This window comes from Oncorhynchus nerka, linkage group LG24 (genome assembly GCF_034236695.1).
Source record: "Oncorhynchus nerka isolate Pitt River linkage group LG24, Oner_Uvic_2.0, whole genome shotgun sequence".
NCBI lineage: Eukaryota > Metazoa > Chordata > Actinopteri > Salmoniformes > Salmonidae > Oncorhynchus > Oncorhynchus nerka.
This window is the reverse complement of record NC_088419.1, coordinates 92,521,721-92,535,561: the sequence shown is the minus strand read 5'-3', so window position 1 is coordinate 92,535,561 and position 13,841 is coordinate 92,521,721. Positions and strand designations below refer to the sequence as shown.

Here is a 13,841-nt window from a genome sequence, read left to right as displayed (position 1 = left end):
TCGGCGAGATGAAGTAATCTAAATTGTGGACTCAGAAGGCAGATAGAAGGGAAGTTGGAGCAAGCATTTCATTATCAAGAGAGGGAGAGAGAGATGAGAAGAGAGAGAGAGAAGGAGCAAGAGAGAGAGAGAGAGAGAGAGAGAAGGAGCAAGAGAGGGAGAGGGAGAGAGACAGACAGACAGACAGAGAGAGAGGGAGAAAGGGAGAGAGGAGCGAGAGAGAGAGAGGGAGAGGGAGAGAGAGAGAGGAGCGAGAGAGGGAGAGGGAAAGAGAGTGACAGACAGGGAGAGAGAGAGAGCGAGAGAAAGAGTTGCGAGGTTAGGGACGAAAGAGATGAGCAGAAGCAAATCCAAAGTGTTGACACTATGATTGAAAAGGTTAACCCATGCACATTATATATCAACCCCAGTAGCTGCAGGTTTCTAATGGAAACTCGGCTACTGACAGAGCATTCTACCCAAGTCCTAATGGCAAAAGCACTATGTCTCCGCCTAGATGTACAATCAAATCCTCTTAGGCCCTGATTGCTTATGTTCCTAGTTATTATCAGGAAGCAAGAAAAATGCCCTGCGAAAGGTAATACATAGTTACAGTCGCTAGAAGCTTTTGGAGAGCAGGCGGGCAGAGTAGCAGGAGGTTTTATTTGGTTTCCCAGTATTCCTGTGGTTTTTTTATTACATAAATATCAATTTTGTTGGGTGTGTGTGTCCTTCATTGCCTTTTCCATGAGGCTTGAAGTCATTTAAATCCTGGCATAGTGGGAATAAATATCACACAGGAAAACATATCAGAAATCTGAATAGATTTTTTGCAACATGGTACTCTGTTAATATCTACATCAAATTACAGCCAAAACATTATTTTTTATTATTATTGCATTTTATATGGGAGCTTTACACTGCTTCCTTTCAATTCTCCCCAGTTCAGTAGGGCCTTCCATCTATGGAGTAAAATGGATTTGAATTTACAGGTGAATGTACAGGTGAATGTACAGGTGAATGTACAGGTGAATTTACAGGTGAATTTACAGGTGAATGTACAGGTGAATTTACAGGTGAATTTACAGGTGAATTTACAGGTGAATGTACAGGTGAATTTACAGGTGAATTTACAGGTTAATGTACAGGTGAATTTACAGGTGAATTTACAGGTGAATGTACAGGTGAATTTACAGTTAAATGTACAGGTGAATTTACAGGTGAATGCACAGGTGAATTTACAGGTGAATTTACAGGTGAATTTACAGATGAATTTACAGGTGAATGCACAGGTGAATTTACAGGTGAATGTACAGATGAATTTACAGGTGAATGTACAGATTAATTTACAGGTGAACGTACAGGTGAATTTACAGATGAATTTACAGATTAATTTACAGATTAATGTACAGGTGAATGTACAGATTAATTTACAGATTAATGTACAGGTGAATGTACAGATTAATTTACAGATTAATGTACAGGTGAATTTACAGATGAAATTACAGGTGAATTTACAGATGAATGTACAGGTGAATGTACAGGTGAATGTACAGATTAATTTACAGATTAATGTACAGGTGAATTTACAGGTGAATTTACAGATGAAATTACAGGTGAATTTACAGATTAATTTACAGGTGAATGTACAGGTGAATTTACAGGTGAATGTACAGGTGAATGTACAGATTAATTTACAGATTAATGTACAGGTGAATTTACAGGTGAATTTACAGATGAAATTACAGATGAATTTACAGATTAATTTACAGGTGAATTTACAGGTGAATTTACAGATGAATGTACAGGTGAATGTACAGATTAATTTACAGATTAATGTACAGGTGAATTTACAGATGAAATTACAGGTGAATTTACAGATTAATTTACAGGTGAATGTACAGGTGAATTTACAGGTGAATGTACAGGTGAATGTACACATGAATTTACAGGTAAACATGATGTTAATGGTTGTATGTCTGTGGCTTCTCTCCTCCTCTAGGTTATTTGGGAACAGTGGGGCATGCAGTGCTTGTGGCCAGTCCATTCCAGCCAGTGAACTGGTCATGAGGGCACAAGGCAATGTGTACCATCTCAAGGTGAGCCCTCTCTCTGACCTCTAACCTCTGACCTCCTTTAACACCTAACCTAGGTCATGTTCTTTAGGACATGCAAAACATTTTAAAGCATTATGCAACAGGGGAAAACAAGAAAAAAATAGATAATATCTTATTGGAGAAATCCACACAGGGTGTCTTTGATGTCTAATGACCCCTGACCTCCGACCTCAGATACACCTGATAGAAATCCCACAGCAGTAAAATGTACACACTATCAGCTTTAGCGTTTTAAAACTGTAAACCTACTTCTAGTCACTTGGTAATAGATAACTTTAGGGGCTTATTCATAAGTGAACCATTTGTGTAAGCCTACTAGGTTAGGAGGTATAAGAGAGCCCATTGGGATGTGTTTTAAAACATTTTAGAAGCTTTTTATCACGTGGCCTTTAGTTGTGTTGCACGACCACCGTTTTGGTTAGTTAAGACACCCTTTCGTGAATTAATCATCATGAGTTATTTATAGATATAAAGTGGAATGAGCTTTACTATAATTACTTTCCCTTGTACATTAGGTTAAATTGCTGTGTGTGTGTGTGTGTGTTAGCATGTGCTTAGTTGCTAATGTTTTTATGCATTGGTGTGTGTGTTAGCATGTTTTTATGCATTGGTGTGTGTGTGTGTGTGTTAGCATGTTTTTATGCATTGGTGTGTGTGTGTGTGTTAGCATGTTTTTATGCATTGGTGTGTGCATGTGCAGGCTTGACCATATTGCTTGGTTGGTGGTAGGGATTGAGTGGAGGTGTGCAGTTTGTGATGGATTCTCTCTCTGTCTCTGTTTCTCTGTGTCTCTCTCTCTGTCTCTCTCTCTCTCTGTGTCTCTCTCTCTCTCTCTCTGTGTCTCTCTCTCTCTCTGTGTCTCTCTCTCTCTGTGTCTCTCTCTCTCTGTCTCTCTCTCTCGCTATAAGCACAGTGTTTTCACATTCTCTCTCTCTCTCTGTGTCTCTCTCTCTCTGTGTCTCTCTCTCTCTGTGTGTCTCTCTCTCTCTGTGTCTCTCTCTCTCTGTGTCTCTCTCTCTCTCTGTGTCTCTCTCTCTCTGTGTCTCTCTCTCTCTCTCTGTGTCTCTCTCTCTCGCTATAAGCACAGTGTTTTCACGTTCTCTCTCTCTCTCTCTCAGCACAGTGTTTTCACGTTCTTTCTCTCTCACCCTCTCACACTGTTTAAAGTTCTCTCTCTCTCTGTCTCTCCCTCAACCTCTCACACTGTTTATAATTCTCTCTCTCTGTGTCTCTCCCCTCCGTAGTGTTTCACGTGTTCTACCTGCCGGAACCGGCTGGTCCCAGGGGACAGGTTCCACTACATCAACGGCAGTCTGTTCTGTGAACACGACAGACCCACAGCACTCATCAATGGACATTTGAGTTCACTGCAGACAAACCCACTACTGCCCGACCAGAAGGTATGTGCTGTCGGAAACACACACTGTAGGAAAACACACTACGTACCTAACCTAGTCCTTTGTCTGATAGCGATGTATACAGTTATGTATCGGGATTTATTATTGTATTTTTGACAATATTGCTTGAGCTGTTTGAGCTAGTCTTGCGCCAAAACTCAGCTATTTGTCCATCAAATCAAATCAAACTTTATTTGTCATATGCCAAATACAACAAGTGTAGACTTTACAGTGAAATGCTCACTTACAAGCTCTTAATCAACAGTGTAGACTTTACAGTGAAATGCTCACTTACAAGCCCTTAACCAACAGTGTAGACCTTACAGTGAAATGCTCACTTACAAGCCCTATTTACCAAATAAACTAAAGTAAAAAAAATAATTAAAAAGTAAGACAATAACGAGGCTATATACAGGGTGTACCGGTACTGAGTCAGTGTGCGGGGGGGTACAGGTTAGAGGTCATTTGTACATATAGGTAGGGGTGAAGTGACTGAGCATCTTCCAACATGTTTTCAGCATTTTTATTTCCATGACTGATCATTTGGTGCAACCAATTACCTTCAGAAGTCACATAATTAGTTAAATAAAGTCCACCTGTGTGCAATCTAAGTGTCACATGATCTATCACATGATCTCAGTATATATACACCTGCTCTGAAAGGCCCAAGAGTCTGCAACACCACTAAGCAAGGGGCACCACCAAGCAGGCAGCACCATGAATACCAAGGAACTCTCCAAACAGGTCAGGGACAACGTTGTAGAGGAGTACAGATCAGGGTTGGGTGATAAAAAAACATCCAAAACTTTGACCATCCCATTAAATCCATTATAAAGGGAAAGATTATGGCACCACAACAAACCTGCCAAGAGATGGCCGCCCACCAAAACTCACAGACCAGGCAAGGAGGGCTTTAATCAGAGGCAACAAAGAGACCAAAGATAACCCTGAAGGAGCTGCAAAGCTCCACAGCGGAGATTGGAGTATCTGTCCATAGGACCACCAAGCCGTACACTCCACAGAGCTGGGCTTTACAGAAGAGTGGCCAGAAAAAAAGCCATTGCTTAAAAGTGTTTGCCTAAAGGCATGTGGGAGACTCCCCAAACATATGGAAGAAAGTACTTTGGTCAGATGAGACTAAAAGTGAGCTTTTTGGCCATCAAGATAAACACTATGTCTGGCGCACACGCAACACCTTTCATCACTCCGAGAACCCCATCCCTACGGTGAAGCATGGTGGTGGCAGCATCCCTACAGTGAAGCATGGTGGTGGCAGCATCATGCTGTGGGGATGTTTTTCATCGGCAGGGACTGGGAAACTGGTCGCAATTGAAGGAATGATGGATGGCGCTAAATACAGGGAAATTATTGTGGGAAACCTTTTTCAGTCTTCCAGAGATTTGAGACTGGGACAGAGGTTCACCTTCCAGCAGGAAAATGACCCTAAGCATACTGCTAAAGCAACACTCAAGGGGAAACATTTAAATGTCTTGGAATGGCCTAGTCAAAGCCCAGACCTCAATCCAATTGAGAATATGTGGTATGACTTAAAGACTGCTGTACACCAGCGGAACCCATCCAACTTGAAGGAGCTGGAGCAGTTTTGCCTTGAGGAATGGGCAAAAATCCCAGTGGCTAGATATGCCAAGCTTATAGAGATCTACCCCAAGAGACCTGCAGCTGTAATTGCTGCAAAAGGTGGCTCTACAAAGTATTGACTTTGGGGGGGGGGTGAATTGTTATTTTTTTGTCTTATTTCTTGCTTTTTTCACAATGAAAAATATTTAGCATCTTCTAAGTATGTTGTGTAAATCAAATGATACAAACCACGATTTTTTTATTTTTTTATTCCAGGTTGTAAGGCAACAAAATAGGAAAAATGCCAAGGGGTGGTATGGTGGTAATATGGTATGGTGGTAGTATGGTATGGTCTCTCAGTACGGTGATGTCCCTCAGTATGGTGGTAATATGGTATGGTGAGGTTTCTCAGTATGGTGATAATATGGTATGGTGATAATATGGTATGGTGGTAATATGGTATGGTCTCTCAGTACGGTGATGTCCCTCAGTATGGTGGTAATATGGTATGGTGGTAATATGGTATGGTGGTAATATGGTATGGTGATAATATGGTATGTCGAGGTCCCTCAGTATGGTGATAATATAGTATGGTGATAATATGGTATGGTGGTAATATGGTGAGGTCCCTCAGTTTGGTGGTAATATGGTATGGTGAGGTCCCTCAGTATGGTGGTAATATGGTATGGTGAGGTCCCTCAGTATGGTGGTAATATGGTATGGTGATAATATGGTATGGTCATAATATGGTATGGTGGTAATATGGTATGGTCATAATATGGTATGGTGGTAATATGGTGAGGTCCCTCAGTTTGGTGGTAATATGGTGAGGTCCCTCAATTTGGTGGTAATATGGTATGGTGGTAACATGGTATGGTGAGGTCCCTCAGTATGGTGATAATATGGTATGGTGATAATATGGTATGGTGAGGTCTCTCAGTATGGTGGTAATATGGTGAGGTCCCTCAGTATGGTGGTAATATGGTGAGGTCCCTCAGTATGGTGGTAATATGGTGAGGTCCCTCAGTATGGTGGTAATATGGTGAGGTCCCTCAGTATGGTGGTAATATGGTGAGGTTCCTCAGTATGGTGGTAATATGGTGAGGTCCCTCAGTATGGTGGTAATATGGTGAGGTCCCTCAGTATGGTGGTAATATGGTGAGGTCCCTCAGTATGGTGGTAATATGGTATGCTAGCTAGCTAATACATGACTGTGTTTGTAGCTTGAGCACTGGAGGTCGTTGGCCAGTTGTTCTCAAACTGGGATGCCACTTGTCACTCCCGTAGCCTGAGAGAAAGACTGTAACATGTTGACCTAAAGGTCTTCGATCAGGCTTGAAACCTACCTAACATAACCCTCTGTCTGTCAGTTAATGAATGACAACTAGCTTGAACACTGATTGTAGCTTGTAGCTTTCCTCATCTTTTGTTTTTGTCTTACTGAAACAAAAATCAAAACTCAGCACCTTTTATTTTATACAAGATATAAAAGATAATATTAGAGAACTTTCAAAAAGAAATAACAACGACATCATGAATCAGGGAGTTTTTTTGTTTGTTTTTGTTTTGTTGTTAAAAAAAACCCACGGCTCTTCTAGTTACTTCCTGTATCCACACAGGTTACCTGTAGCTGTCAGGGCTTGGGGCCAGACGAGGAAAAGTGCAGTGTCATTCAATCGGGAGCGAAATAGGTTACAGCGAATATCATCCCCTTCAAAGAATATGACATTCTATGCCAAGCCAGACACCAGGAAACAAGGGGTGTGGCTGTGCAGGCAGCTATAAAAACCTAATTATCTCCCACAACCTTTTTCATACTTGTGATTATGTATTGACGACATTGATTCATTTACTCTTTACTGAAAGCAGCGCTGCAACAGATATGACATCTTATTGACCAAAGATGAGTTTTAATTTTGGATGGGGGGGGCGATAGATTTTTCCATCATTCGGTTGGTTTTCCATCATAATGAGTGGCAGTAGGGCCTGAGTCGATTTATTACATCCAGTACCAGGTCTGAGACATGACGGTGCAGCGGGTTCATCACAGATCTCTGTTTTGTCGATGACGAAAAGCCTTTTTTTTTGTAACGAAATGATAGAAATGTTCAACACATGCTTATAACAAGTTATAGAGATTTACATTTATTTTACCTTTATTTAACTAGGCAAGTCAGTTAAGAACAAATTCTTATTTTCAATGACAGCCTAGGAACAGTGGGTTAACTGCCTGTTCAGGGGCAGAACGACAGATTTTTACCTTGTCAGCTCTGGGATTAGAACTTGCAACCTTTCGTTTACTAGTCCAATGCTCTAACCACTAGGCCATCCTGCCGCACTAGGCCACCCTGCCGCACTAGGCCACCCTGCCGCACTAGGCCACCCAGCCGCACTCGGCCACCCAGCCGCACTAGGCCACCCAGCCGCACTAGGCCACCCTGCCGCACTAGGCCACCCTGCCGCACTAGGCCACCCTGCCGCACTAGGCCACCCTGCCGCACTAGGCCACCCTGCCTCACTAGGCCACCCAGCCGCACTAGGCCACCCAGCCGCACTAGGCCACCCTGCCGCACTAGGCCACCCTGCCTCACTAGGCCACCCTGCCGCACTAGGCCACCCTGCCATAGCGGTGAGTAAAACGTTTGTGTAACATTCTATATGAATAATCGCCGTTTCATAAAATGCACTATAACACACAACACAATGTTATAAATGAACTTCTAATGCATTATGAACAGGCTAGTCATAGAGATGCTACCAAAGTTCCAGCTATTAGTTCTGCTATCTGGGGCTTGTCCTGGTTTAGGGTTTTTATCCCACCCCCACCCCCCCTAGTTTAATGTTATATAATGACGTTAGTATAACATTAGTTTATTCCCCTCTTTCTGTCTGTCGTGCCAGTAGGTGCTCATATCGTTGGGTCATAACACAGTTTTATTAGTGCTTCATCTGGGTGTATCAGAGGACATTTTGTGTGTGTGGGTCCGTCCCTTTGCGTGAGTTGACTGCGTGCGTCCCTTTGTTCGTAGTGTGTGTGTGTGTGAGGGGGGGGGGTCCGCCCCGTTGCGTGAGTTGACTGCATGCGTCCCTTTGTTCGATGTGTGTGTGTGTGTGTGTGTGTGTGTGTCTTACTGAAAGAGAGGAGTGATATTGTTGGGAGTAGGACCATACATTTATTACCTTGAGTGGAGCTGCGAGGGAGCTCCCTCCCTCCATTAAGCCTTCCTCTCCCTCCCTCCATCACCAGGCCTTTTAGGGCCTCGTCACTTTTTTTTTTTTTTTTTTTTTTTACAAATCAGCACTAAGAGCAGCTCACATTCAAATTGAAAGCCTTTGCATTATCTGGCTTAATTTTAAATGTCTGTTTAAGCCTCACGCTCACCCCTCCACCACCACGTCTCTCTCACCACGCCGGCTGCAGTAAATATGAGGACTCATTGTTTATTGATGCTTCAACATCAATTGCAGTGAAACCAGCTGAATTATTAATGCTAAAATGCAATCTGAATATTGGCTCCGGTGCTTTAATTATAGGAGCGAGAGAGAGAATTATTAAACACACACACACACACTTAAAATGATCTTGCTGAGGAGGCACTTTATTGAATGTATATTATGTTCCCGTATTGGGATGGATCCAGGATGCATTCAGGAGAATATTATTTCCCCGTATTGGGATGGATCCAGGATGCATTCAGGAGAATATTATTTTCCCGTATTGGGATGGATCCAGGATGCATTCAGGAGAATATTATTTTCCCGTATTGGGGTGGATCCAGGATGCATTCAGGAGAATATTATTTTCCCGTATTGGGATGGATCCAGGATGCATTCAGGAGAATATTATTTTCCCGTATTGGGATGGATCCAGGATGCACTCAGGAGAATATTATTTTCCCGTATTGGGATGGATCCAGGATGCATTCAGGAGAATATTATTTTCCCGTATTGGGATGGATCCAGGACGCATTCAGGAGAATATTATTTCCCCGTATTGGGATGGATCCAGGATGCATTCAGGAGAATATTATTTTCCCGTATTGGGATGGATCCAGGACGCATTCAGGAGAATATTATTTTCCCGTATTGGGATGGATCCAGGATGCACTCAGGAGAATATTATTTCCCCGTATTGGGATGGATCCAGGATGCATTCAGGAGAATATTATTTCCCCGTATTGGGATGGATCCTGGATGCACTCAGGAGAATATTATTTTCCCTTATTAGGATGCATTCAGGAGTATAGGACCCCTAATTGTGTGTGGCCTTCCTCCTCCTATTCAGTTTTAAAGAACAGTACTTTAGCAAACACAGAGTGGTTGTAACACTTCCAGCAGTCTCAACTGCACAAAACATTGTGTGATTTTTCTCTGTGACATAATTGGTGTTGTCGGTGGCGACGGCAACACGGCAGTGTCGGACATTTGATGCTCATTTATTAAGTAGCTTCCCAGCTTCACCCTAATCACTTTGTTCAGGACAGACAAATAACCTTTCTTTCTCATCCAGTGCCTGAACTCTGGGGAACCAGACCGTCCCAGTCAGCTACAGCACTCTAATTAGCCCCAAAGTGGGGCTTCGCAATTACTAATAGACTAAAGCCTTCTCAGTGGTTGCAGCGAATTGAAGACCAGGGGATGTAAATTGCCCCCTAGAATCTTAAAAACAAAAAAAAAGAGAAATATGGAGAGAAAAAAAGTTCTGACTGTTCTGACAGCAGAACAGAATAGAATGGTTCCTCAGACACATTCTAATTGTCTTTGTTCCTCTGTATTTTTCTACTTCACAAAGAACTTTGTCAATACTCTTGGGATTGTGTTTGTTAGAGCGTCGTTATAGTTATAAAAAAACATACTCACTTTTTATAAATGTGCTTTAAAGTTAATGCAGAGGAAATAGGGCAGCAGATGGCTCACAAAGCCTCACTGATCTATAAATGAAGTGCAGGCTTTAAAAGGAGCTGACAAAAGTGAGTAGAATCTTCATAAGACAGACACAAGAAATATAGAGGCCATTTTGAAACATTGATGCTGTATGACTGAGAAGGAGGAGGCTAAGGGAATGACAAGGGAATGGCAAATAAGAATGTCACCATATGACATTGGCAAACATACAGTGAATTGAGAAATCACGTAACTAAGTTAAACAAAAAAGAATAAGAAACTATACCACGGAACAAAGAAATTATATAAAGAATGATAGTAAAAAAGCTCTTGAATACATTAAATGAAATTCTAGGTAGAAAAGCTAACTCAGCTCCATCCTTCATTGAGGCTGATGGCTTGTTCATAACAAAACCCTTTGATATTGCCAACCACTTTAATAACTTTTTTTGTAGACATGATTAGCAAACAGGAATGACATGCAAACAATTGATATCATTGCTATCATTGATCATAACATATTGCTTGAAATTATAGCATCCTCTGCCTTATCATGGATGGACAGTTACATAGCTAATAGAACACAGAGGGTTTTCTTTAATGGAAGCCTCTCAAATGCAAATTTGGTTAAGTGTGGTGTACCGCAGGGCAGCCGGCTTGGACCATTACTGTTTTCTGTGTTTACTAATGACCTTCCACTGACCTTGAATCAAGCCTGTGTGTCCATGTATGCTGAAAACTCAGCAATATACACGTCAGCTACAACAGTAAAATAAGTAGCTGACACCCTTGACATAGAGCTCCAGTTAATTTTAGAATGGGTAACTAGCTATAGGCTGCTGATAAATATCTCAAAACTAAAAGCATATTTCTTGGGACAAATCACTCGCTCAACCCTAAATGGATCTATTATGGATCATATGGATCTATTATTGAATAAATTGTCTATTGAGAGACTTGAGACTAAACTGCTGGGTGTCCTCTTTGATATCAAGCTATCATGGTCAAAACCTTTAGACTAAATGGATACTAAAGTGGGAAGCGGTCTTTCCATCCTAAGGTGTTTCACGATATCCCTGTTAAACCAGACAGACCCTAGTTTTGACGCACCTTGACTACTGTCCAGTTGGGTGGTCAGGTGCCGCAAAGAAGGACGTAGGCAAATTGCAGTTGGTCCATAACAGAGCAGCACGTATTGCACTTAGTTGTATACGGAGGACGAATGTCAATGACATGCATGTCAATCTCTCCTGGCTCAAAGAGATTGACCCGCATCACCATTGGTCTTTGTGCGAGGTATTGATGCGTTGATGATACCGAACTGTCTGTTCAAGTAGTTGACACACAGTTCGGACACTCATCGTTACAACACAAGGAAAGTAGGATGGAACACAAGACATGCAACCAGAGGTCTCTTCACGGTCCCCAGGTCCAGAACAGAGGCTGGGAAACACACAGTTATAATAGAGCCATGACTACATGGAACTCTCTGCCACCCCAGATAAGTCAAGCTACCCATAAAACCAGATTTAAAAAACCAGATTTAAATAATACCTTACGGTATGACGGGGAATGTGAAGAGACACACAGACAGTTGTATGCATTTTGTATTATATTTTGTATTTTATTATGTAGTGATATGTGATACTTGGTTGTGATACGACTGTGACATGTGGTTATCTTTAGATGAATGCACTAGCTGTTGGTCGCTGGGAACGTCTGCTGAATGACTAAATTGTAATGTAAATGTAGTGCTATGTCTATTTATCTTTATGTATTTTATTTGTTGTGTTTTGTTTCCTGTTTGGACCCAAGGAAGCGTAGCCTTGGCGACAGCTAATTGGGGATCCTAACAAATACTAAATACTAAATATCAGTAAGACCCGGAGAAGTGAAGATTGTTAATTATTGTTTTCATGTATCTTTTTTGTCGATTGAATTTCCAGTTAAACTTATTATGCCCTTTTTTTCTAAATTTCTCAACATTTTGCAACTTCTAACTTTTCTTCTCTTTGTCCCTGTCTCTCAGGTGTGTTAGGAGCAAGGTGTGCAAGAAGCAGGATGCGTGCCTTCATTTTAACCCTAGCTTATTGTCACCCACTACTTTCTGGATCCCTGTACCATCCCCCCTGCCCTGCCCCCAGCCCCTCCCCCCCTGCTCTCCAGGCACCCAGACTCTTACCTGAGCCCCCAGGCAGCCTCCTCAATCTACCAAGACCCCCGCTTCTCTCTGTACAACACCCACCCTCGTCCCCACCCTAACTCCCTTTTATGGGAGGACATACCCCCCCCACGCTTATGATACGCCTGAGATGTGATTCTGAGGACTCCATGATTCTGACACTGGACTAAAGTAGACTTGATCAGAACTGGAGGGACACTGAGAAAGAGAGGAAGAGGAACCGATTTGAGGATGGACAGAACGAGACAAAGAAAGAGAGAAAAATACAAAATGAAGCTAATCAAGTTGCGGTTGTTTTTCAAATCTGCACACAGTTGTACATTTGTTTTTGTTTTTAGTATCGGGGGAAAGAAACGACTGTCTCCTTTTAATGTACCCCTCTTCTTTTTACCTCCTACTTGCCTTCCAACCTGATATTCGCTTGTTCATTATTTGAAGTGTTGTGAAGAGACTGTGTTTCTATTTTGGTGGTATATAAAACAAGACTAGGTTAAAAAGTATCCGTGGCTTTTTTGTGGAAACGTAATACCATTATGATGAGCATTCTCTTGGTGTATTTGTAAAACTACCATGTATGTATGCATGTAAATGTTTTTGTCCTGACGTGGCTCACAGTACATTCTGCTCCTGACACAGCCTAATGGACCATACAGACCATAACGAATGTGGGCCGTGTGCAGCAGGTGTCTGTCCTATCGCCTCTGACCACAAACCACGGCCGGCAGTTTCTGTTCATTTACCGACGATTCTTCATGTTGAATCACCTCCGCTCATCGACACCTAGCAGATGATCTACTGCACACAGCCAATGTTGGTGTTGGTCTTTCCTGTCATTAACCCCGAGTCCTCTCCTCCTGAACCTGAACCTAAACCTGAACCTAAACCTGAACCCATGGCTTAACAAAAGAAAGATGTTCAGAGTCACTAATGTAGAGATTTTCACCAACCCTATAAATTCATGAATGAAAGAAAAATCTATTTGTGATATTTTCAGAGACATTTGCTCCAGTATGGTGTATTTGATTAATAAAAAATATTATGATACAGAAAAGCTTCCTCAATTTACTGCTGGCAGTTCTACACTTTGTTTTACCCAACATATTCCATCATTTATTCAATTTTACACTTGGCAGTCTGCCAGTGACGAAAATGACAGAAGTTGGCTTGAACTTGGGTAGGCTACATATCAAATACTTTATTAGTTCTGTGTCTTAATTAAACTACATTTACTATAGGTCTTGAGGGATTTCAGTTCTTATTTGACTGTAATTTACGGTATGGTCATCCTGGTTTGTTTTTCATTACATTTCCATAGCTAATTTATTTCCAACAGACCTGTTTTTAGCCCAAACGGAACGAGATAATAACTGCATTAACTCTCATTCATTGTCCAGACACTCCTCTCTTTTTAATGACAAGCCTTCATTATCAAACTACTCACATTACGAATATAGAAAAATATGATTTCTGCACAGCCGTTATCAGTTCTGATGAGGAGGAGCATCAAACTCAACTGAAAATGGATTAACATGTTTTTTCTCTCCTTCCTGATCAAATGAAAATTTTCCATTTATCAACTCTAAAACTCTGTTAGGTCATCAACTCTAATTCTCTGTTAGGTCATCAACTCTAATACTCTGTTAGGTCATCAACTCTAATTCTCTGTTAGGTCATCAACCCTAATTCTCTGTTAGGTCATCAACT

The 13,841-nt window shown here is 41.6% G+C and overlaps 1 protein-coding gene across 1 annotated transcript in view; it reads left to right on the top strand.

Moving 5' to 3' along the window:
• Nucleotides 1-13,176, top strand: part of lmo4b (LIM domain only 4b) — a 42,852-nt gene extending 29,676 nt beyond the window's left edge. Inside the window, exons 3-5 of the mRNA XM_065009332.1 lie at nucleotides 1,982-2,078; nucleotides 3,341-3,496; nucleotides 11,985-13,176. Of these exons, the coding sequence (XP_064865404.1) occupies nucleotides 1,982-2,078; nucleotides 3,341-3,496; nucleotides 11,985-11,993 (262 nt within the window). The 3' untranslated portion in view covers nucleotides 11,994-13,176. The remainder of the gene's footprint in view (nucleotides 1-1,981; nucleotides 2,079-3,340; nucleotides 3,497-11,984) is intronic.
• The last annotated feature ends 665 nt before the right edge of the window (nucleotides 13,177-13,841 follow it).